The sequence below is a fragment of the Vigna unguiculata genome, chromosome 2 (genome assembly GCF_037176805.1).
Source record: "Vigna unguiculata cultivar grain cowpea cultivar isolate G323 ecotype 2 chromosome 2, ASM3717680v1, whole genome shotgun sequence".
NCBI lineage: Eukaryota > Viridiplantae > Streptophyta > Magnoliopsida > Fabales > Fabaceae > Vigna > Vigna unguiculata.
Genome location: NC_140793.1, coordinates 35,086,388 through 35,112,763, shown reverse-complemented (window position 1 = coordinate 35,112,763; position 26,376 = coordinate 35,086,388). Strand labels below are relative to the sequence as shown.

Here is a 26,376-nt window from a genome sequence, read left to right as displayed (position 1 = left end):
CTTCAATAGAATAGCATTATTTTATGTTAGTTTTGTGGTTCGTTGTTGAATAAGTAATATTTTTATTAGCTATCGGTTTCCGAGTTCTTTAAGATTATGATGATTGCAAAGTTTTGTAATGGTATTTTTTTAACTATTTGGATTATTCCTTAAAAGATTATTTTAAAAATATAATTATATGATATTTAAATAAACGGAACATCAATATAAAAATATTGAAATGATTTAGAAAGATGGTGCAAAAATAAGAAATAATGAGTTTGTCATGTTTCACATGAATCAGATCAACAAAAAAGAAACTATGTCTGTCTTCCAGTTATAGAAAAAAAAAAGTGAAAATGGTCTATTTAATTTTTTTATATTATTACTTTTTTTGCTAGTTAAATTTAACTTGCTGACTTAATTTTTTAGTTAAATTGCTTGTTTTTATTTTCTATATTAATTTTAGCAAATAAAACAAAGTTTATTCTACATATTTATCTTTATTACACTAAATCAGCTTAGTTTTTTTTTTTTAAATCGACAATTTAATAATGTAATATGTCGATGGAATGGTTCATTGAATTAGACCAATTTGAATATGATCACCGAACAGAATGAATTGGTAGTCATAGAAAAAACAATGTTGATAGAATTAAAGTTGATTGATTGAAAGTTGAATACAAAAATTGAGAGAAAGTTGTTTTGTAGAAGTATTAAGGGTCCACCTTATTAATTCCAAACTTATTAATGTGCATTGCTCCAACTTTTTTCACTAGTTAGAGTAAACCGTGTGCAACACACCATCAAACATTGAATCTACATTTCTCTCTAAAAATACAACTTTCAATTTCAACTAATTTCAACTTTCATTCACTACCCTCCCAACTTCAACTAACATATTTTTCTTCCCTTCCAGTTTAAAAAATTATGAGATATAACCATATATATATATATATATATATATATATATATATATATATATATATATATATATATCGATAAAAATTTCTCTCCATTTGGGCAAAAGCAACACTTCTTTATGCAGTTTTTCAAAATAGTTTATTGAAATGGATAAAATTTTAAGAAAATACAAATATAAATAAGTTATGTCATCTTGACATTATTTTAATACGGATCATTTTAAAGTTAAAATCGTTTGTCACGACTTTAATCGATTATATTTTAAATTAAAGTTGTGACATATTTTTAACTAATATTTTGGAGTATTAAAATATTAATTGAATTATATTTTTATTAATTTCTTTTTTAAATGTTAAGTTGGTTTTCAGTTTTTTTTTTAAGTTGGTCTTAATTTTTTAAAACTTGAGACGTTTGATCATTTTTGATAAATTTTTTGAAGTGGAATAAAATTTTTTCATCAAAATTAATACTAGTTTTATGTCAATTATATTAACAAAAAAATCATCCTTACTGACAATTTCAATTTTAATAAAAAAAACTCTTGATTTAATTCAAGAAATTTAATAAAAAAAATACTAAATTGCATCATTTTTAAATAAATAAGGATCAAAGTGAGACTAGAAACATACTTGAGGACTAATTTGATATTTTTGAATGAAAATAAGAAACAAAAGAGTAATCCCAACATTTTTATATAAACTAATAAAAATATTGTATTTACTTTTTTATGATAATAAAAAATAATAAAATTATAATTATAAAATTAAATACAAAAATTTTTATAATTTTACTATAATTAATTTTCATTTATAATGGTTAAGTTTAAAAAACAGTCAAATAAAAAAAATGGTCAAATTAAACAAATAATCATTTAAAAGATAATATTAATAAAATATTTTTTTTTAAAGTAAAATTATAAAAACAAGTTTTCCTTTATATATAGATATTGATGTATAAACAATAATTAGAATATCAAATATATAAATATATTAAAAATATTAAAATTTAAAAAAATGTATTTAAAATTTTATATTAAATTATATAGATATAAAGAAAACTGGGAGGAGGGATGGCTTTTTTTGTCACTTAAAAGTTCAATTAATGTGTCAAAATAACATGACTTTAGTTGATTTTGATAAAGGTCGTATTATAATAAGGTGAATTGAGTTTAAAATGTTTTGAATTAAATTCATATTATCTTAACATGATTCCAACTTTAAAAGTAATTTAAACTAAAATCATGTTCACCTTTATATAATTTCCTCATAATAAAATTGTGTCATAATCTTAGTACAACTTATTCACTTTTGTAAATTTTTAAAAGTTTGTCTATCTCAATAATTTTTCAAAAATAAAATCTCAGGACAATGGTGTTTTTACTTTCTTTTGACGGAAGCAATAAAGGGAAGCATTGGTTGGGTGCATTTGAGAGGTGTCAAAATCTATAGAAATCCCAACCTATGAAAGGTCTTTATCAATGAAGTTAATACTACTTACTAATACTTAATGCTACGTATACAACAGAAACATGAGACATGCGCATGGGTGTTGACTTTGACTTCCAAGCATATTAATTTTTATAAAACAAAAACAATATCCAATCTATCGGTGGTGTACATTTGGACATTGCATGGAGTATTAGATAACAGAGTTATAATATAAGAATCTGAATTAATTAATGTACAACATTAGAAACACGAGGGTATCAACATCAAAAACCACCAAGTGTGAATATTTAATGCCATGTCGTTGAGATAGTTGAATTGAATTAAACATTGAAGATGGTCTTCTTCGCCTTTTATGTTAGACCAATTCTACTTTCTACTTCCACGGTATAGTCGGGCGGCTAAAAAATACATCTTCGCCTTTTTACTTATCTTCTCAAAATGGCGGCATGCGATGCCGATAACAAAAATATTCTTTTTCTTTTACGTTTTCATAAAATTTCATTTAAGTAAAGAATTAAATATATTTTTAGATTTTTAATTCTTTAACTTGGATGTTAAATTAAAATTATTATTAAATTTAAAAATAAATAAATATAATCTATTTAAATAAATGACATTAATTTCTTATGTGTTAATGAATATTTGAGATTAATATTTCAATTATTTAAATTTCAACCAATACGAGATATTATTGTACCGTATGACCTATCGACATCTCCAACCAGACCATCGATCAGGTGGTCTAAGATTAAACGGCCGAAGGCCGTCCGCTACAAGCGAACAATCTCTTGAGTTGTTGATGTGACAATTTCTTCGGAGTGATTTAAGGGAGCTCGCGACCGAACATCTTTCGTAATTCATCCTAGTGAAATTTTGTCGTCATAACATAATTATGGAACCTCAGTCAGAACGCACGACTCTTCGGTTGAGCGACTGCACCAAAACTAAATCAGTAAGCTAAAAGTAAATTAAAGTAATACAAGTCTTTAGTCAAGTTTAAAAAGCAATTGGACCACCACTAAGAAAATCTTAATCACGGGCCCATGTGAAAAACCATAAATAGGAGCCCAAAGTAAGTTAGTGAGAACTTTTACTTTGCATTTATTACAAATTAATTACATTTATCCGAATGGACTTGAACTATCTTCAGCATTCAAGCCTTATAGATAGGTACCCGATCATCTGGACAACCAAGAGGGAGAAAGGGAGAGAAAATCGAACGGTAAAAGTTGGTACAGAAAGAGCATAAGAACAAATTGAGTGTTTTAGATACGTGATAGGTCCATGTATCCGAAACAATTATTTAACACATAAAAAACTTAATATTATCAAAAATAATAATATTAGTTTTTTTTAAAATTTATAAATCAAATTATATCAAATTTAAAATAAAAATTAATTTTAATTTTATACAGAAAATTAAAAACATATTTAACCTAAAATAAATTATATATAGATGACACCGCCATCCTAAATTTTTAATAAAAGTACGTTAAAAATGACAATCAATTTATTAGTAATATGATTAAGATAAAGTAAATACGTGGTAGTGGGACACGGAAAAAACTAGATAAAGTATGTAGCAATAGCCGTCCCAGAGAGTTTGTTTGGCGGTGGAGATTGATTATTCTTCCTTGGCTCTCACAACAACGTTCCACCTCTATTCATTGCTTTGGACTTGGCTGCATATTTGTCACTTCTCTATTGGAAGATTCTCACCTTTCTCGCAAAAAACACGTTGTAATTATCTTGTCTTCTACCACTTTAATTAAGCTTTTCTTTACTTTTCGTCAAATCTTAGTCTAGTGTCACTTGCATATTATATTCTAACCACTTTGTAAAAAGGAAATATTGCACAAGAACAACGAATTTGAACAGAGAACGTGTGAATTGAAATACCTGCCAAACCTAAAGGTGTTTGGAATATTTTAGAATTATACCACATAAAGTTTTTGCTTCCCCTCTATAGGAAACATCCTAGAAGAGAGTGCTTCATTTGGTATAAAACGTGGAACATTCTAATTTGTAAATTTCCTTTCTTGAATTAAAACATGTCAGAATTGAGGGGTGGAATGGAATCCTTTTTCTGAGTCACTTGAAGGAGTCAGCAGAGTGATCAAAGTGTGGATCACTCGTTTTCGTCGTCAACCAACCGACACAAGTCCATGTCTAATTAAAACGCGCAATCCACAAACAATCCTATTTGCAGACCACATTTCTAGAAACTGACACAATTGCTTCGTAACCATTTCAAACACTGTCTCACGGGTTTCACTTTTCCTTTTTTTTTTTTTGTTGCCATGTTCTCAACTGGCACAGAATCAATGTTTTAAGACTATGCTCCACGATTTCCATGTTTAGAAGTGATAGTGTTAGTGTACCATTTCTTTTGTAACAACTCTGCCAACGTCGACAATCCAGTGATTAATATTTATCCATTACTGAATATAAACAGAAACAAAACACATTCATTTGTTCTTTGTCGTTCTACGAGTGCATGCGTTTATGCTCTGCCTCTTCTCTAAAATGTACATGAAAATTAGTAGAATCTAAAAAGAATCCGTCCGGGTAATAAATATATTGAATGCAAAATATGAAAGAATCCTCGTCATCGCCATGTCACTGTGATGATGATTGTTCAAACATTTGAATCAGAGCATTCCTCTGTTGAGGATTTGTCTTGCTGTTCATGTTCATGTTCATGTTTATGTTCATGTTCATGTTCCTCCTCAGTAGCATCATACGATGTGAGTTGTTTGGCTCTTTGGACCTGACCCTCCCAGTTGGTGCGAGCCAACACGAACAACATGGTGACCATACACGAGGCTTGGGCGGCCAACAAACCCAGCCACAAGCCTTCGAAGTCAAAGCCCGCGAAGAAACCCAACCACACCGCAACGGGCATTCCCACAATATAAAAGCAACCCAAATTTATATTCGCTCCCAATTTCGGTCTCGCGGTTCCTCTCAGCACGCCGCAAACCGTTGTCTGCGGACAGTTCCCAAGCTCGCAGAGACCGATGATGGGCAACACCGTCGACGTCAGAGCAATGATCTCCCGGTCACGTGTGAACATGGAAGCCCACACGTGCCTCACCGAAACAGCAAAAAACAAGGCCGACAATCCCAAAACATAACTGAAACAAAGCCCCACGAGTGCTGCGAGTTTGGCCCTTTTAGGATTCTCCGCACCCACTTCGTTCCCGACACGTGTTGAGACGGCAAAGCTCAGGGAAGAAGGGAAAATGTATATCAAAGCGGTGGTTTGAATCAGAACCCCCATCGATGCAACGGTTGCTTGGGGATTGATCAACAACCCGCACAGTAAAATCATGATTTCGTACCACCACCATTCCAGGCAAACGGAAATGCAACTGGGGATTGCCAGATTCAGAAGCGCCTTCCAACCGCAGAAGATACCCTTCAAGGAAATAGGGGTCCATGTTTTTTTGTATATCTGGGATACCCAGATGTAGAGAATCAGCGAAAAGACAAGGTTGAAATTGGTCCAAACAGCGCCTAAAGCGATGCCTTTGATTCCAAGTTTGAACACAGAGACGAGGAGGTAGTTGATGGGGACGTGAAGGAGAATAGAGAGAGAGGCGGTGTATGTGAGAGGGAGGGTTATGGATTGACTTCGCAAGTAGATTCGAAGAGGGTGTAGCAATGATTGTGCGACGAGATCAGGGAGAGAGTAGAGTATGAAGGATTGAGCTTGGGTGGCGATGTCTTCTTGTTGGCCACAGAGGAGCAATATCTTCTTCATGTTGAGCCACAAGAATGATATGAAAATTGAAGTTAAAAGAAGAAGAACAATGGTCCTCTGCATGGCGAAGCCCAGAAGTTTGAAACGTTTGGCCCCAAAAGCCTGGCCGCAGATGGGTTCCATCCCCATGGCGAGGCCAGAGAGAATAGAGTAACCTGTGATGTTGGCGAATCCAATGGCGAGAGAACCACCGGCTAAGGCGAGCTCACCGGCACGACCGAGGAACAACATAGAGATGACGGAGCGAGAGTAGAGTAATAGACCTGTGAGCACCATGGGTAATGCTGTGTTTGCTATGCTTTTGGCCTCGTTTAAGGCCAGTGAAAAATGGGTGCTTTCTTGGGGCTTTTGGTTTTTTTCGAATGTTGTTGGGGTTTTGGGGATCAAAAGGGATAACATGTCTGGGTCCTGAATTTTGGTCGTGTGCATGTGTGGATGGCCCTCATTGCTCTCACCCAAAGTGGAGGTAGATGATGATGATAACTCAGACATATGGTATGGTTCAGTTGGCGTTTGTGTGTAAATCAGAAAATCTTGGTTGGGGATTTAGTGTGTGTGGAGAGGTATTTAAAGGGAGTGGGTCACTTGAAGATTTTTGGATGTATATGGAAAATGGAATATAATATAATAATATTCATTTAAATCAATTGAGTGCACATTTCTCTCTCAGTACAATTTTGATTGTGATTCTTCACTTTACCAACAATTCATTCCTTCCACGGATTTCAACTTTCGTGGACCGTGTTTCTAGTTTTAGCTAATATTTTTCTCCCCTTAAATTTTCTTACTAGAGTTGTTTCTCTGTGGAGTGAATAACGACCAATCATTAACAATAGTTACGGTGCTCTTGACTTTGGATTGGCAAGCACATTAATTTTTATAAAACATTATCCGATAATCATGTAATGCGTATGGGTGGTGTACATTTGGACATTGCACGGAGCATTATTAGGTAAGAAAGTTATAAAAAGAATCCCAATTAATTGATTAATTGATTAATTAATTAATTGATTATAATAGAAGTAACAGCGATCGACATCAAAAGCACCGAGTGAATGAGGGGGTTGACTTGAATTAAGCGTTGAAGAGGACCTTGTTGGGGTTTTATATTAGACCGAGTCTAATTTCCACTGGTCCTAAAGTTGGGCGGCCACAGAATATTCATGTTTTCATTTTCACTAATTAGTAACCACTAGTCTTCTCAAAAACTGCATGCAAAATACAAAATACAACTGATTTAAAAAAAGCTCTGTAAGTTGGTCCTGAAAAAAACCACAGCTTCCTTTTTTTTTTCTGCTTCCCTTTTTTAACTAAACACATAAATTTTGTAAATAAATTATTATCTTATTAAAAATGTTAAAACAAACATACCTTGAATGTCTTAGTACTGTCGTGATTATTTCAACTAAACTTAAAGTCAACGCATGTGGCAGTGGGACAGAGAGAAAACAGTAGTTAAACATGGTAGCAATAGCCGTCTGAGAGAGTTGTGTGTGCGGTGGAGATTGTTCTGTTCTCTCTATCTCAGAGTGTTCATTGGTTTGAAGTTTGGTGTTATCTGTGACTAATTTATTGGATGATTCTCACCTGCCCACAAAAATCACGTTGTAATTATCTTATCCTTGTCTTCTACTGCCACTGCTACTTTAATTAAGCTTTTCTTCTTTTTTTTTTGGTCAAATCTCAGTGTATATATTATAAATTATAAATTATTAAATGGAAATATAGTTTACTCAGGTTGGCCAAGCCGGCAAGGATCACTGTCTTCAAAGCATTTCGGTTCAAATGAATTTTCCGGCGGCTTTTCTCTCAACCACTGTATACCATATGATCAATCAATTCATTCTTTCCTTTTCAAAACTTATTAATTTTCCAATCAGACAATAATACAAGAAAAATGTTTTCTTACACTAAATATACTACTTTACAATTTATTTTTAGAGATAGTTTTTTCATTATAAAAAAAATTCTTATATTTATAAGAGTGTGAAGAGTAAAATAGTAAAATAGTAAAAACGTATGAAAAATAATTGTGAAGCGGATCCGATAAACATATATAATGTAATACGTAATACACGTATAAGGTAGCGCGTAGAAAAATAAAAAGGTATGAAATAGTTTAGTTTGGTGAAAGAATAAGGTGTTTGGATTTTTTACGCCATGTGTTGCCTAATATTGATGGGAGAGATAACTAAAGGAAACAGATAAGAGTATTTTTATTTTTATTTTCACACTCAGCTAATTTTTACACACTTTTTACATCTGTTGTTTTATTTTTGAATTTTTTTATAAATACAAAATTAATATTTTAATGATAAAAATATCTCTAAAAATAAATTTTAGTAAAAGAAAAAAACATTTTTCGACAAATAAACATCATCGTCTATCTCATTCGCTACAGGTGTGAACCACTATACTGCTTTATCATTTACGTAAACCACTGTCCCTCAAATTTAGTGTTATACATGTTGGCTAAATACCAACAAGCCTTTGTCGGCAAAATGGAACCGCGTAATCACCAATAACTCACTTTCTTCATATATGAAGTGACTCCAAATTCTGATATTTTAGAATTGGAAACGTTAATTTTTCACTTGACTTTGTAAATTAGTATTATATCTTCATTCTTATATGATAGTTAACATTTTAATTTTTATTTAATGTGAAACTTAATCATACCAGGATTTTCAATCGTTTGTACATTTTTTATCATGTTAAAGTTCAAAACTTAAATGGAACAGGCATGTGAATATGTAAATCATTGAAGATCAAATACCTTAGTTTACTGCCTGAAGATCCTTATTATGAGCGTCAGGGTTTGAGTTCAAGAACGAGTATTTTAGACATTTGGGCTATGAAATGAGAATTCTCAAGGTTTGAGATTTCTGAAAAATGGAACTTTGTTTAGGAATTACAGGGTTTATTTCTCACTTTCTAATTCTCATACTCACTTTCTATTCTATGCTAGTTAGAATATTAATCAATACAATAAGTAATTTTTATGTCAATTAAAAATTGAATGGACATAAAAAAGATATTTTATACTTACAGATCATCATGATAAGTATTATAGTTTCATTTTTACTATAGTTAATTAAGTTTTAAGAAATGTATATATTTTTTTGTATTTCTAGTTAAGTATTTGTTAAAGTTTTTCATTTTGTAAAATTTTGAGTGTGTTTTTAATATTTATTTAAGTATTTTTCATTAATTTTCGTTTCCAATTAACTCATTTATCAACTTGAGTCTTTCTTTTTTAATCTATTTCGATTAATCTATCAATTTCATTTTTTCTTTTAAAAAATGAGTTAATCAATGAGTTGGAAAATATTGAAAATGAAATAAACATATTGATCACTCAATTGAAAATAAAAAGACAAAGTTAACGATTTTTTGATAATTTTCACATCATTTCATTAATGATAAAAATCAAACCATAATGTAAATGAAAATTCTTAAAAATAATTCCATTTAAAATATTGATATTTAAGACTTATTTTAAATTTAATTAGCATGTTGTATGTGTTCTAATATAGTTTATTAATGTTCAAGACACTCCATTTTTGTTAATTATTTAAAAATTATACAGATTTTAATATCGTATTACACAAAATTTGTAATGGTATACTATAGTAATTATTTTGTGATAGATACAGTTCTATAAATTTGATAAGTGTTATGTGATTTGGGTCATTGAATGTTTTTATGGAATTCACCTAAGTTTTCAAATTGTATAAGTCTTGGATAATAATTTATGACGCACTATAATGCTCTTGTTTATTCCGACAACATCTAAGATTCTTAGAACAATGTAATATCTCACACCGAAATAATTTGTAAATCTCTCCTTATTACTAAGATTACAAAATGTTCTTGTGAATTATGACCAATATCGAATATATAAGTAATAATTTCAAATTTATAGGTTAAGTGTAATTTGACAGTTTTTTGGGTTTTTGCATATTATACTACATCATCTTATGTAAGAGAGGGAGAGATTGAAATTGAAAAAACATATTAAATGTGTTATGATGAAAGTGAGAATGATTGATTTTTTTTATCGTGAATTTCTCTACTCTTCCGTTTATTTTAAAAGATGAATGTTTTTTTATATATAAACAAATTAATTGAATGGATGAACAGAAAATCAATTGAGAAAAATCATATGTTAGACACTTTGGAAATATAATTGATTAAATTTTAAAATAATCAATTAGTTTGAGTAAAACTGAATTTGAAGATGTTCTGTAATGAATTTGAAGATGTTTTGTAATGAATCAATTACGTTAAAGGATTATTCTTAAAACACATCAATTTACAATTAACCTATTAGGATTAATATTAATCGATTAGGTCTAAAATTATTTTAATTTTCGAGTTCGAAATAAAACAGTATAATCGATTAAGGTCAAATATAATCAATTAAAATAGGCAGTTACAACTAATTTGTTTAAAAAAAAATATTGTTCTTAATCAAATATGAATTTTAAGAAAGGAACTTATGTGAGTGCAAAGAAAACTTCTTAGTATAGAAAATGTGCTTTGATCTTTTATAAATAATTCAATTAAAGGGAAATTGACAAGTGTAGGTAGGAATCATTGTTTTTTATTTTTCTTTTTTCTATCTCGAATAATATTTTACGAGTTATTGGTAAGATGATAATATGAGTTAGTTCGGTCCGTTTAAATTTGTCTCATATTTAGTTTGTCCCATACTTTTAGTGTTGATTGAAGATTTGGTCTGTCTCGCATAAGTGCAAGTCTGTGGGTCTTTGATCAATTTTTTTTTTTAATTTTATGATAAAGCTTTCAATGTTCAACAAATTGAAAATTTTAACAAGTTTATAAAATTAAGTAAATACTTTGGAAAGTTAGATGATAAATTAATAATTTAATATTTTCATCATATTCATATTTGTACTTTTATAGACGATGTATTATTCAAATTTACCACATTTAAAAATATATAATATTTGTCGTTTTTAATTATACAAAAATTTAGAATGTTCATTAGAAGTCCATAAAGGAAGTAACTGATATACACAAGTGTAAGTTTTTTTTTTTTTATACGGACCAATGGACTGCAAGCTTCTACAAACCATACTCTTGTGGGTTAGCAGACTCAATGTCTTTGTCCGTCTAGCGCTTTTTGACGTATCGATAAATTGGTCCACTAGATGAAACACATATTATTAACCTGATTATTGGTGTATTTTTGGTTTAGTAGGTATCTTTTTAAGTATTCTTTAAAACAATCAATTCATTTCTTCGTAAATGTGTATGAGCCATTTTTTTTAACACAAGTGTCTATGTAATTGGTTGAATGGAATGTAATATGAATATGATGTCTTTGATATATGACATACACAGATAAATATTTGAGTTTTGTTGTTTTTTTTTTTAATTTTTTTACTACACATTAGTTTAGTGAAGAAAGTTTTCTTTTATTGAAGTATTTTTTTTTAGTTTTTAAAAACATTAAATGTTCTGTTTAATATTTGAGACAATTGATGTTAAAATAAGTATTTTTCATATTTAAGAATAGAGGTAACACACAAATAAGTAAATTTATTATTACATGCTTTAATTGAATTAACATAGTTTAATTTTGGTAAATTATCGATGTAAATTATTATAAATATAGTGTCTAAATATTAATTACAAAGGAAGTCACGCATTTCAAATATCACATGCTAATTCATATATATTTTTCCCTCTAATTAATGCATCATTTCTAATTCCCTCCAACTCATTTTAATTTCCAGAAATAAAATATATAAAATATAATTAACAAAAAAAATAATTTATTTACTTTATTTTAGAAAGAAGTCACATAATTTAGATTTTTTATTTTATATACAAATTGAAGAAAAGAGAGAGGGAGAGAGAAAAAGAGAAATATTAGAAGCATAGTAGGAAGGAATGAAGTAATGAGAGGAAAGACAAAGAAGACAACAATTTGAAAAAACACAGTGGGCGCGATTTCATTACTTTGAGTGTAGTCGAAGGCGATGAGTTCCAAAGAGAGTTGCAGAAGCGAACTTCGCATCGCGATTCGCCAACTAAGCGATAGATGTCTCTACTCTGCTTCCAAATGGTATCTCAACAGAAACCCTAATCCAAAGAAAATTTGGGGTTTTCAACCAGACATTTGAGTTTCAATTTTTGAAGTTTCCCTTTGCTTTTCTACGTCATTTCCGCGAATGGGTGGTTTGTTTCTGATGAAGATGTGGTTTCAGGGCAGCAGAACAGTTGGTGGGTATTGAGCACGACCCTGTGAAGTTCACTCCTTCGAACACCAGATTTCAGCGTGGGAGTTCAAGCATTCGCCGGAAGTACAAGACTCATGATGTCACTGTGACCCCAATCGCTGGTGTTTCGTATGTTGCCACACCTGTGATGGAGGAAGACGAGCTTGTAGATGATGATTTTTACCTTCAGGCAAAGGCTTATTTTGATTGCCGAGAGTATAAGCGAGCCGCTCATGTTCTTCGTGATCAAAATGGAAGAAAGTCGGTATTCTTGCGCTGTTATGCTCTCTATCTGGTCAGTTCTGTGTTCTTTCTTTTATTTTGTACTGAATGTGCATAGTAATTTGTAGGATTTTATGTGCTAGCATGTAGTGAAACTTCTGATGCATTCCGGATTTCAATGCACTCTTCCCTATATATATATATATATATATATATATATATATATATATATTTTTAGTACCGAAGATAATTTGATAGGTTATTCATTTCATATGTTTTTTTTTTGCCAAGGAATAATTTCTGATGAATGTAATTCCATAAGTGCACACTAATACAGACAAAAGGTTTATGAGAAAATAGGGGAAGTATACAAGTATGACAGAGTACATGCATTTCTGTTCAATTTCATGACAAAATCCATTTCAATTTGAATATGTGCAGTATCCTCTGAGTAGATTGCAATTAGTAGGTGGCAATGCACTCATATGCAATAGATTAGTTTGTTTTTTTGGAGATATTTTCTTACATTTTTTTTTTCATCCTTTTACAACACTGGTATCATACCACAAAGATAAAGGTATACAATAGAGGTATAGGAAACTCTTAAAATTTAAAGATATGATATGGTATGTTAATATAAAATTTAAAATAATTAATTTAGAGAAATGCAAAATATTTAGAGACAGTGATCAGTGGATGGTGATCAACATTTTCAACAAAAGGATAGTTGTGATCATAACAAAAACCCTTGTTATATATCATTCAATTGTCCATTTCAGAATCATGGTTGTAAGTATTGTCCGATATCATAGGATTCTACTACCCCCACTGTTTGAATCTTTGCAACACTCGTTTTTTTCTCTGAGTTGGTCTTGTATTGTTCAAATCACTTTCAAAATCGTATAAATCACATCTATTGTTTGATTCATTGCACTGAATCTTGGGTGGAAGTGTGCATGTATCATACTAAAAATTTGTTGTGGCGTGTCCTCCCCCGTTTGTCAACACCCTAAATCTTCTTTATTCTTTGTGCAAATCTGTGCATGCAAAAATGATCTTTCTTTTCCCTCAGGCCATGACCACTCATTATTTCACCTTTTCCTTACTTCTATACTCTTAGTCATAATCTCTCTTCTCTACCTACATGTGTCACCCACTTTTCTCTGTCTTTTCCTCATGTCTATTGTTGAAGCATATAGTTGCATTCAAGTTGAAGCAAAATCCAAAAAATCTTCCTAATGTGGTATAGGGTGGACCATGAATATCAATCAAAGGAAATAACAATCTTTAAGTATAGAAATCTGCAATCTGACCAAGATATGTACTGTTTGAGGAATGTGGAATGTAAAAAGGCTATCTAAAGGAGAAGTATCCTAAGAATGGTATGAATGTGGTGCATGAAACTAAAACCAGAACAGAACCTATATTTAAAACAGTATGCAGGCTTTTTAGTGAGAACAGAATGCAAATTATCTATAAAATGAGTTATGATGAATGAAAAATAGATGTTAACACTTAGAATACAATGCAAAGTGTAAAGAAATATGCGCTGATATTAAATTATAACTAAAACTGTGTAAAATTATGAGAAACAAAACTGTTTGATAAAAGTCATAACTGAAAACAGAAAACTGCACAAGCTGTTTGACAAAATGTCTCTATGAACTAAAACTTTGAATTATGCAATGTAAATTAATGGAACATATTTGAATCAATAAAACTATGCACGATATGAATTAAAAACTACTAAACAACTCAGAATTATGAAATCTGCATCAAAACCCTGAATTGGACAACAAATGGTACAAACTATCAGTTCTGACAGTAAAGGATTTCATGTGGTCTGCTATGAAGAATGTGTTCTTATGCACTTCTATAAATTGATTCATGATATGAACATGCAAACTATTCTAAAACAATGCTAATTGAGCATTAAAACCGATAACCATCAAAAAGAACAAGTGCAGAATTTAATTCCTAAAATTCTGAAAACCTAACTTCTAAACTTGTAAGAACTGGAAACTAAGAACTAATCCTAGAACAGAATGCAGAGACATGATTCTGATACAATGATAAAAAAACTAAACAAAGAATGCAGCAACTGAAGTTTAATATGAACTAATGCTAGAATCTGAAAATGAGAAAATGACCATATTACCTATCAAAACTGTATTAAGTAACATTATAATCAAATTGAATTCTGAATTAAAAATTGAATTAGAGAATGAAGCACAATATACAAAACGAAATCAGATTAAGAATTAATATTTGAATGCAAAACAGAATTGGAAATTAGAATCAGTAAAAAGATTTGTAAACAGTGAATAGAATGAAATGGGTGATTTCAGAAATCAGAGAAATAAATTCAACCATGGTCATTCAACCTTCAACCTTGACTGCCAAGTACTCAATGATGAATTCTTGGAGTATGAAAGTCATATTAGACCATCTAGAAAACAGCTTTCAATCAAAAATCACAATTAGTATAATGCAAGGATGAAAACTGAATGCTCATGGTTATGAATTTGGTTTGTCAATCAGAATTAACAAAATGCATTATGATGGAAATGAAAATATTTAAAGATTTCCAAAACACTTCCAAAGCCCCTCACAACTCTAAGGTTGGGTGATTACTGGTTTGTCTGGTCCAGGGCTTATAATGTGCTAAAAAATCATGAAATAAAAAGTTAATCAAACTCAAAATTTGGTGCGATGGAAATCTGTTTAATGTAGGCTATTTAGCTAAGTGGCCTTAAAACAAAAATGACCTAGATCATATCAAAAGTGCAGACAACAAGCAACGTCAGGAAGGGTCAATGCAAGTTCTGGAGTATTAGAATCATAACTGAAATCACACACGAAGAGAAATAAGGCTCAAAATCTCACTTGGTTAAAATTTTTGTCAAAACTGATCTAAACCAGTTTTTCATGATAACTTAATGTACTTTTTGTTGAATGAACTACTCAAAACAAGTTAGAGCTTATCAACATCAAATGACAAATCAACAAGTAACATGCTGGAAAACAACAAATCAACAAAAAATGACTCTAAACAGCTTGTAAAAAGTTTTAAAAGCAGAAAACAACAAAAAGAGACTAACATCTAAAATATCAAAGAGACTATATAGACACTTTCAAACTTACAAGGTAAAGCTAAGACAAAACTCTACTACTGAAACTAAAAGGAAAAACAGAAACTGGAACAGGATAGCTAGACAAGGGTTTTATCAAAATACTCTAGATGATTTCTACTAGATTAGAAGGAAAACAGCAAATGAAATTCAACTAGAATACTAAAACATCAAATCCTAAGCTTCTAAAAACAGCAAACATGCAATCAGCAACTAAAAATTGCAAAAGGAAACAGCAAAAGTGCAAAATTTTTGACTCCTTGAACCCCCTCTTACACTTGAATCACACATTGTCCTCAATGTGCAAGGGGTGAAACTGAAACAGCACAGCCTAACCTAGATTGACCTCAAATCAAAATTGATTTTCTTTATTTTAATAGAACAGCTCACTTTCTATCATACTAATTTTATTATACTATAGTTATTAATTTTACTAACTAAACAAAATACTAAATTTATGCTAGTGTATTTACAAACAAGAAATAGGAAAGAACACTTTAAGATGGCTTCCTCATGCTCAAACACCTTGGCTAATCTGCCCATGCTCTGTTGAATCTGCATACTCGTAGCAAGCTTTTTAAATCCTCCAGTTGATGATGCTCCTATTCATAGCAAGGTACTATATGCTATCTCACTATAGTATCTTTGGCCACTTTTGGGGATTTAAAACATTGTGATGAACTGGCGTTGCAATTTCACATTTATGAATGAGTTCTTTGCAAAAGGTGTGTTTTCTTCAATAAGGATAAGCTTAATACCCTTAAATATGTTTTTGAAACCTGCAAGCCATGAACACTACATACATTTGGTTATGCTTAATGTAACATTGATTTCACATTGTACATCTGTTATTCCACTCGATTATTTTTGGAGGATTTTCTTAAAATGAAACACTTTATATTAGTTTTTTTTCTGAGAACAAGATCTTATATTTTTTCTTCCAAAAACAAAATCGTATGTTTTTCTGCCTAATCAATCCTTACATATATATATATATATATATATATATATATATATATATATATATATATATATATATATATATATATATATATATGATCTGCATCATTTGTTCTTTTGTATTTAGAGAAACTCAATTAAAATAAGCAAGTGTACATCGTTCCATGTTCATATTTTTCATTTTTCTTTTACTTTATTCAGGCTGGAGAAAAGCGAAAAGAGGAAGAAATGATAGAACTTGAGGGGCCTCTGGGTAAGAGTGATGCTGTCAATCGTGAATTAGTATCGTTGGAGAGGGAATTGTCAACACTACGCAATAATGGTAAAATTGATCCTTTTGGTTTGTACTTATATGGTCTTGTGCTCAAACAGAAAGGCAGCGAGAACCTTGCACGTACAGTTCTCGTGGAATCTGTGAATAGCTACCCTTGGAACTGGAATGTCTGGACTGAGCTGCAATCTTTATGCAAAACAGTTGATATATTGAATAGTCTTAATCTCAATAGCCATTGGATGAAGGATTTTTTCCTTGCCAGTGTTTACCAAGAATTAAGGATGCACAACGACTCTCTGTCAAAATATGAATACCTGCTGGGAACCTTTGGTAATAGTAATTACATACAGGCACAAATTGCAAAAGCCCAGTACAGTTTGAGAGAATTTGATCAAGTTGAAGCAATATTTGAAGAACTGCTTAGTAATGATCCATACAGAGTAGAAGACATGGACATGTACTCCAACGTGCTTTATGCTAAGGAATGTTTTTCTGCTTTGAGTTATCTTGCCCATAGAGTATTCTTGACTGATAAATACAGACCTGAATCTTGTTGTATTATTGGAAATTATTACAGTTTAAAAGGGCAGCATGAAAAGGCAGTTGTATATTTTAGGAGAGCACTTAAATTGAACAAAAATTTCTTATCAGCTTGGACACTTATGGGACATGAGTTTGTTGAGATGAAAAACACTCCTGCTGCTGTAGATGCCTATCGTCGGGCAGTAGACATTGACCCACGTGATTATCGAGCTTGGTATGGACTAGGACAGGCTTATGAGATGATGGGAATGCCTCTCTATGCGCTTCATTACTTCAAAAAATCTGTATTCTTGCAGCCAAATGATTCTCGGTTGTGGATTGCTATGGCACAGTGCTATGAAACTGATCAACTTCGTATGCTTGATGAAGCAGTTAAGTGTTACAGAAGAGCAGCAAATTGTAATGACAGGGAAGCAATTGCACTGCACAACTTGGCAAGACTTCTTTCGGAGCTGGGGCGACCTGAAGAGGCTGCATTTTACTACAAAAAGGACTTGGAGAGGATGGAATCTGAAGAGAGGGAAGGGCCTAAAATGGTTGAAGCTTTGCTCTATCTTGCAAAATATTACAGAGCACAGAAAAAGTTTGAAGAAGCTGAGGTGTACTGTACACGTCTTCTGGATTATACTGGCCCGGTGAGTCTAAATATTCTACTCAACTTTCAATTTGAAGCAGGTTGGTCTTCTAAAATCATTAAATGGTTTAATTATTTTTTACAGGAGAGAGAAACAGCAAAGAGTATACTTAGAGGAATGCGAACCGTACAGTCTGGTTTCCCTTCCATGGATGTTGAGCATTTTCCTCCTAATCCCTTTTGACCAACCACTGATGTTTTTCTGCAGTTATGAGTTTTTGTATAGACGAAATCGAAACCCATCCCATCGGAAAACAAGGAAATTATTCAATCTTAATTCCCATCTTCTATTTTGTTTTCACTTGTTTCATTTTTTGGCATCCACATTACACAATGCTTTCCCCTTGTTTTCACTTGTTTCATTTTTTGGCATCCACATTGTCGTTTTATTTTTCACACTAGCACTGATCACTGTCGCAGCAGAGAATTTGGTCTCTGGTTCGCAATCGCGTTTGGCATCTTCAATGACGAAAATCCATCCGGAATTCGGTTCTCGCTGAATTCTGGGAACTTTTTTATTTTTCTTTTTGTTGTTGCGCTCTTGTGGAGGAAGGGAAGAAAAATTGATTGTTGCAGGTTGGAATTCAGTTATCTGGAGAGTCGAATTTTGATATCTGCGTGGCATTTTCAATGATTGAATTTTGTCTTAGGAGGGGTTGAATTCTGGGAGGATATTCTCGTTTTCGTCATCACTTATGAGAAATGCATGTGGGAATTCTATAGAACCTGATTGCATAGTTCCTATATCTGTATAATACACGAGGATGACACGTGAAACCTCCGCAAAGACATTATTTATTTCATCTTTAACCGTGACTTATGAGCCTTGCTCAAGTGCTGAATCAAAGTGCCAAAATCGGAACATATCTACCGAAACACTTGGCAAACACATCATTTTCTTTAGATTTACTAATATAAATACAGGTGTTATCGCACCTCTCTCTCTATATATATATATATATATATATATATATATATTTTTAAATATATATGATATTATATTAGTAGATAATGATATTGTGATATTATTAAATTAATATATAAAATAAAATTATATTTATTGAAAATAAAGTAAAATATATAAGAAAAGATGAGAGAATAATGATTGATAAAAAAGAAGCATTTTACAAAAAAAATTTTAAAAATAACGGTCAATTTTTAAAAATTTAATAAATAATTATATTTTAAAGGGTATAATTGAAATTTTGAAATGTGGACACAAAAAAGGAATCCTCCTTATATATACTAGCGAAAACATAGGTGTTGTCGTGCCTGTGTGTTCGCTTTTTTTATGTATCTATATGTATAATATCAAATAATCAATGACAATTATGATGGGTATACATAAATTATTAATACATTTGATCAAGATTTGGGGTTAATGAGCTATATCTGAATGTGATGGAGTTAATGGTAGTTGTCTATAAATATACAAACTATTTTAGTAGATATCTATAAATATACATTCATTAAAAAACTGAAATATTACATACATGATGTAGAAAAAAATTGTAAATGAAAGTATCATAGATTTACATACTTAAACATTTAATAAAGATTGATGTCTAGGATGTGTTTCAGCTTCCCTGCATTTAACAATAAATAAATAGTATTGTTAATATATATATATATATATATATATATATATATATATATATATATATATATATATATATATATATATATATGCAAATAACAAATATTATGTAGCAATTTGAATTATGTATAAAATTGGAATAACGAAATATGGACACAAAAGAGAATATTTTCTTTATATATTGTGTCAATACCCAATTTTGTCCGGATTATAATATATACATTTTGTTTATCTATTTATTTATTTATTACTTTTTGTTATTATTATTTTTACTTGTTTATTTATATTATTATTATTTTCTTACTTATCTTGGTTTACTTTGATTTTATTATGTCCTTTTATCTCATTTTATTTTTATTTTGTTTATTTATTTTATTTTGGTTTTCTTTATTATTTCTTTTTTCTTGGTTTTTTAGTTTTCTTCATATTTATTTTTATTTCATTTCATTTTATTGTTATTATTATTATTTTTTAAAAAAAAAAAAAAAAAACGGATTAAAAAGAAAAGAAAAAAAGAAAACGAAAAAGGGGTGAAAAGAAAAACAAAACAAAAAAAAAGAAAGAAAAAAAAGAGAGAAAACGAGGAAAGAAAAAAAGGTAAAAAAAAAAAAATATACAAAGAAGTGGCGGAGCATTTAATTTTCTGCATGCCTAGCTCTTTCCCCTTTTGGTACCCTGCGGGTTCACCGGCTGAGCTGCAGCTGCCTCATCACACAAAAAAGGAAACTGTATGGTGACTGAAGGAGATGAATGGACTGATGGAAGACTCTGCAGACTGGGCAAGAGAAGCAACCGCCACTGCCCATCCTTTTACCTCTTTGGACCGTGAACAAAAGGAGGTTCTGAGCAGAAAAAGGGGGGGGCGAGAGACACAGCAGCGAATGGGCATAAGAAAAAAACAAAAAAAAACAAATAGGAGATATATTCGGAGCAACAAAGAGAAAAAGGAGGCAAGTTCGCAAGAGAGAAAGGAGCCATCAGATCAACTGATAGTGAGAACTTCCGATACAATATCACAAAAGAGCAAGAGAACAACGGGGCAAGAATACAAGAATACACATTTCATAAGAGTTAACAAAAAAAGGAAGAGAGTACCCTTGGATCATCTGAAAGGAAGAACGAGAACAGGAGAGCCTCCATTGATCACACCCCTACAACCACAGGGAGACTACAAGAGGTAAGCACCAATTGAACGTGAACCTTTGGATGAATATGTATGATCTTGTGTTATGTTGGTTGCTTGAATGAATATGATCTTGTATTCTGCTGGATTTGTTATGTTTTACTGGTTTGAGATGTTTGTCGTCCTCGTTACTATTTGCTTATCATTATTCATCCAACCTGCACGAAATAACCGAAAAGATAGAACCACCGCACCATTCATCAGCACATAGCCAGCCATAGCCAAATACCAAGCTCCTCAACCATCATCAAACACACCAAAAGCTCATTTTTTTTCATTCAAATCCCGCAACATTCCCATTCGAGGTCTACCACCTCAACATCCCAGCACACAGCAAACAAACTCCTCAACCCATCATCTAACCCCTAACTCATTCTTCTCTTCTCGCCACCAATCAAACAAAAAACAGCAACCCCAAACTCCCTCGTCTTCCCCAATCAGAAGCAGAGAACTTCGAACTGTAGAATACGGTCACGTGACGTTGGCGGATCTAGTCGCAGTGTGGCTGGCGCGGTGGTGGCGAATCACAGGGGCTATGACAGCCATCTCGCGCGTGGGAGGAGAAGCGAGAAAGGAGACGATTCGCGGAGTTGGGTTCTCGCCGGCGACGCTTCCGTTGGTGGCTGGTGTCGACGGCGGCGTGCCTCGCCGTCCGTGGGATTTGCGGCAGCGGCAAGGGCTCCTGGAATCGCGGTGGCTCGAGGCAAATGGAGAAAGGGTCTCGCGCATAGAAGAAGAAAAAAAAAAGGGGCGTGTCGCCGGTGAGTTGTGATCGGCGTCGTCGCCGGAGTTCCCGACCCGCCGGCGTGGTGGAGCAGAGGTGAGGGCGGCGCGGTGAAGTAGGCAGCGGCACTCGCTGGCCGGTGGCAGCGTGTTGGTGTGAGAGAGATGGAGAGGAGGCTTTCTTTGAGTTAGGGTTTAGGTGTCTCATATGCCACATCTCCTTTACTTCCTACACCTCCCTTCTTCTCATGCCTGCACCTCCTTTCGTTTGAGCTAGACTGTTTGATTATTTTTTCTGCGCACCCCTGTTTTACTGTACATACACCTCTCAATGTTTACTAATCCGCACCACCATGTTTACTGACTACACCCCCTCTGCATTTTATCATCTTTTTGGGCTTGTTTTATATTCTACTTGTTGCACCCCATCGCTACTGAATACATCTCATTACTTTATGCACCTCCCACATTTCTTTTTTTTTATATTCCATTTTTGCCCATTTTTTTTTTTTTTTTAATTTAATTTCATCTTTTTTTATAGAATTATAAAAATTACAAAAAATAGAAAAAAATCTAAAAAACCAAAATAGTTTTCTTTCCCTTTATTGTGTCTGTCCGGTCGCTCGCACCGCGTGACACTCAGTTTCAAAAAACACCAAAAATAGTTTTTCTTTCTCTTTTCGTGTCTGTCCGACCGCTCGCGTCGTGTGACACATACTTTCAAGTAATTCAAAAATACCAAAAAATATAAATTTAAAATATAAAAATATCAACATTTTCAAACAAAAGTCCTTTTAAGAACTACGTGATCCTTGATTCTCGACTGTGAGATACGTAGGAGCAAGGCTAGTCCTTGTCAGGTTCACCTCTAAAAATCAAATTGTTTTCTCATTTGTTTCTCATATCTTTTAAAAGAACTACGTAACCCTGATTTCTCACTTTAAATGAGAATACGTAGGACCAAGGTCAATCCTTGTCGGGCCCAAAAAAATTAAAAAATATTTTGTTTCTTTTAGCATTTTCGTCTTATTATTTTTGGGGAAAATTAACATTTTGAAAATCACATCAACTTTGCATTTTTAATTAATGGTACCGCCCTTGGGCGGGCGCTGTAGGGTGCTAACACCTTCCCTACGCGTAACCGACTCCCGGATCCAAAATCTGGTTTTACGCAGACTTGTCTTATTTTTGTGGTTTTCCATAGTTTTCCAGAATAACTATGGTGGCGACTCCCAAATCTCTTTTAAACCCGTTTTCCTTTTCGGTTCGCCTTCCCGTCGCGATTCCGGTTGCGACAAAGGATAAAAGACGAATAAAGCCATATACATACCAATGAGGCATCACAGGTATGATCTCTAAGAACAGGCTCGCTTCTAAAGGGTGTCGTGGAAGTAAAATAATAAAAAAAAAGAAGAAAAAAAGAGGAAAAATGAAATCAATTTTGGAATTTGTTGTTAATAAAGTCGTCAAGTGTATGGCATTTTCAAAAAATAAAAAAAAAAAAAAAAAAAGGGGTGAAAATACAAAAGTGGGGAGAAGGGGAAGTCTTTCCATGGTTTGTCACATTAAGCATAACTTGCGTTCATCTCTTGTCAAAGCATCTGCATTCATATTGCTCGAACCACCAATTGATTCACTTTCCTCTAAAATAAAGGATTGCCCTAGGAAATAAGGAGGAGTGTACTGTGGCAGGTTTTGTTTAGTTGACCTTGTCTAACGATAGGCCAAAGCCACAAGTTGGGAAGAACAAAAAGGGATTGTTTGTTAGAATGAAAAACCTACAAAGGCGATATGGGAGAAGAAAAGAAGATGAAAGTGGAATGGGTTAGATACTGCCGAATTTTGGCTTGGAGTTAAGCTCATGCGAAAATAAGGTGAGGAAACTTCGAAATGACGTGTGGCCTCCTTCCCCTACCAAAATTTAAAGGAAAAATCATATATATCCATTTGTACCCCCTTTGAGCCAAAGTAAAAACTTCTTTCAGTATCCCTGGACAAGAATCATCAGCATGTCAAGTTACTCGAAACACATAAGAGGTGTTCAAACAGATCAATGAAAAAGAAATCTAGAAATGCATGTCAAAAAATCACAAAGTGATAACAATGCAAAGGACATGAAGGATGTGAAAAAGGAAAAGAAAAGTGAAAATAAAGATGATAGAACACCCCGAAATCCCAAGTGAAAGGCTTACCGAGTGTCATGCAAATGATTCTTGTTCCAAATTTAATACCTGCAAACTCATACTTGGGCCTTATTGACCATTTCTTTCATAAACCTCTTAACCCCTAGCCACGCTACAAGCCAAGAAAAGTCCACATCGATTGAAGAATGTTTGTCTTGATCTTCTCATGAGCTTAGTTCGTGGACAAAAGTAAGCAGTTGACGACACAAAAGAAATAAAAAAAAGGGAGGGAGAGTGAGTAAAAAAATAAAGTAATAAAGATAGAAAATGGAGGAAAAATTTCCCATCAGCCTGTGAGTTAAGCAAAAGATTCAAATTGGGGCAATCCTTTCCGTCTCATCAAACTACGCTCTTGTCCAACGCAATAAAACTGGGGCAGTTTTTTTAAACCTTGCATGTTTCCTCTTGAGTATTAACCTCACCACCGGTAATGTTGCCCATGAACAATTGTGCAGCCTCTTACAAAACTTGTTCCTAGCCCTCTTTCATTCGTGAGTTCGAGCTAGTATGTTTTGCATGATGTGCAAAAAAAAAAAAAAAAAAAAAAAAAAAGGAGAAAGAAAGAAAGAGAAGGTATTAAACTCATAGTTTTGCAATGTGCACCATGATCTTTCACCAATCCCCACTATTTTTGCTTGAACATAATATCAGGGACGTGACTTGAACATGCCTGGGATTTGATGACAACGTTGACAACTGATTCCAAAACAAGAGCATCTTTGTAAAAAAATAAATAAATAAATAAAACAAAAACAAAAACAAAAACAAAAGCTTCACGTGAATTTTATCCATGCATCCATGCATTCATGCATTTCATCATGTTACATCATTCAAAAATGGATTCAAACGTTTAGTCACGACAAATGTTTTGCACAAATTTCATCAATGATAAGCTTTCACGTAATGTTGCCAACACATGAAAATCATCTGCAGGTTATCCTTTCAGATAACGACCCTCTCCTTGGGATTGGTCAAGTCCAAATCCTCCTCTCCTCATAACCCTCTCCTTAGGAATGGTCAGATCCTTGTGTTCTCCTTCTGGACAACGACCCTCTCCTTGGGATTGGTCAAGTCCAAATCCTCCTTTCCTCACGACCCTCTCCTTGGAATGGTCGAGTCCAGATATAGACCATCTCCATTGGAATGGTCACTGATCTCCGTATGGTTACATCATGACCCTCTGCAAAGTAACGGTCATTGATTTCTGTGTCACGTCAAGGCCCTCTGCAAAGCAATGGTCATTGATTTCTTGGTTGCATCGAGGCCCTCTGCAAAGCAATGGTCATTTTTTTTTTTTCTTCACATCATGACCCCCTGCAAGGTAATGGTCATTGATACCTCTGTCGCATTGAGACCCTCTTCATCGAAATGGTCGTCGACTTCTCCTCATCTCGACCCTCTCCTTGGGATTGGCCAAATCTCTTTTGGGTTGTAACCCTTTTCTCGGTAATAGCCACCAAATCTTTCCGAGGCCTGAATCTTGACCCTCTCCATAGAATCGGTCATCGCACCCGTTTAATTCTTTTTTTATTATTCACCATTTTCCTCTTCAAAATCCAAACAAAATTTGCGTCTCCATCTTTACTTATCTTTTACTATGAAACAATGAAAAGTCAATTTTCAGATTACCTAGTAAAATCTAAGTAAAGAGGGGCAGCTGTCAATACCCAATTTTGTCCGGATTATAATATATACATTTTGTTTATCTATTTATTTATTTATTACTTTTTGTTATTATTATTTTTACTTGTTTATTTATATTATTATTATTTTCTTACTTATCTTGGTTTACTTTGATTTTATTATGTCCTTTTATCTCATTTTATTTTTATTTTGTTTATTTATTTTATTTTGGTTTTCTTTATTATTTCTTTTTTCTTGGTTTTTTAGTTTTCTTCATATTTATTTTTATTTCATTTCATTTTATTGTTATTATTATTATTTTTTAAAAAAAAAAAAAAAAAACGGATTAAAAAGAAAAGAAAAAAAGAAAACGAAAAAGGGGTGAAAAGAAAAACAAAACAAAAAAAAAGAAAGAAAAAAAAGAGAGAAAACGAGGAAAGAAAAAAAGGTAAAAAAAAAAAAAATATACAAAGAAGTGGCGGAGCATTTAATTTTCTGCATGCCTAGCTCTTTCCCCTTTTGGTACCCTGCGGGTTCACCGGCTGAGCTGCAGCTGCCTCATCACACAAAAAAGGAAACTGTATGGTGACTGAAGGAGATGAATGGACTGATGGAAGACTCTGCAGACTGGGCAAGAGAAGCAACCGCCACTGCCCATCCTTTTACCTCTTTGGACCGTGAACAAAAGGAGGTTCTGAGCAGAAAAAGGGGGGGGCGAGAGACACAGCAGCGAATGGGCATAAGAAAAAAACAAAAAAAAACAAATAGGAGATATATTCGGAGCAACAAAGAGAAAAAGGAGGCAAGTTCGCAAGAGAGAAAGGAGCCATCAGATCAACTGATAGTGAGAACTTCCGATACAATATCACAAAAGAGCAAGAGAACAACGGGGCAAGAATACAAGAATACACATTTCATAAGAGTTAACAAAAAAA

The 26,376-nt window shown here is 32.7% G+C and overlaps 1 protein-coding gene and 1 pseudogene across 1 annotated transcript; one reads left to right on the top strand and one right to left on the bottom strand.

The window, feature by feature from the left end:
- Positions 1 to 4,760: 4,760 nt before the first annotated feature.
- LOC114174107 (protein DETOXIFICATION 49 pseudogene) lies at positions 4,761 to 6,684 on the bottom strand (annotated as a pseudogene).
- A 5,314-nt stretch (positions 6,685 to 11,998) lies between these two features.
- On the top strand, positions 11,999 to 18,433 carry APC8 (anaphase-promoting complex subunit 8). Its single transcript, XM_028059171.2, has 4 exons — positions 11,999 to 12,214; positions 12,357 to 12,663; positions 16,883 to 18,133; positions 18,218 to 18,433. Exons 1-4 carry the CDS (start codon positions 12,129 to 12,131, stop codon positions 18,314 to 18,316), a joined length of 1,743 nt encoding a protein of 580 aa, XP_027914972.2. The 5' UTR covers positions 11,999 to 12,128; the 3' UTR covers positions 18,317 to 18,433.
- Positions 18,434 to 26,376: the final 7,943 nt, after the last annotated feature.

Coding starts and splice junctions, on each gene's coding strand:
- APC8 (XM_028059171.2), top strand. CDS start 12,129: ATGAGTTCCAAAGAGAGTTGCAGAAGCGAACTTCGCATCGCGATTCGC. Junction 12,664..16,882: donor GCTGTTATGCTCTCTATCTG/GTCAGTTCTGTG, acceptor TACTTTATTCAG/GCTGGAGAAAAGCGAAAAGA. Junction 18,134..18,217: donor TTCTGGATTATACTGGCCCG/GTGAGTCTAAAT, acceptor TATTTTTTACAG/GAGAGAGAAACAGCAAAGAG.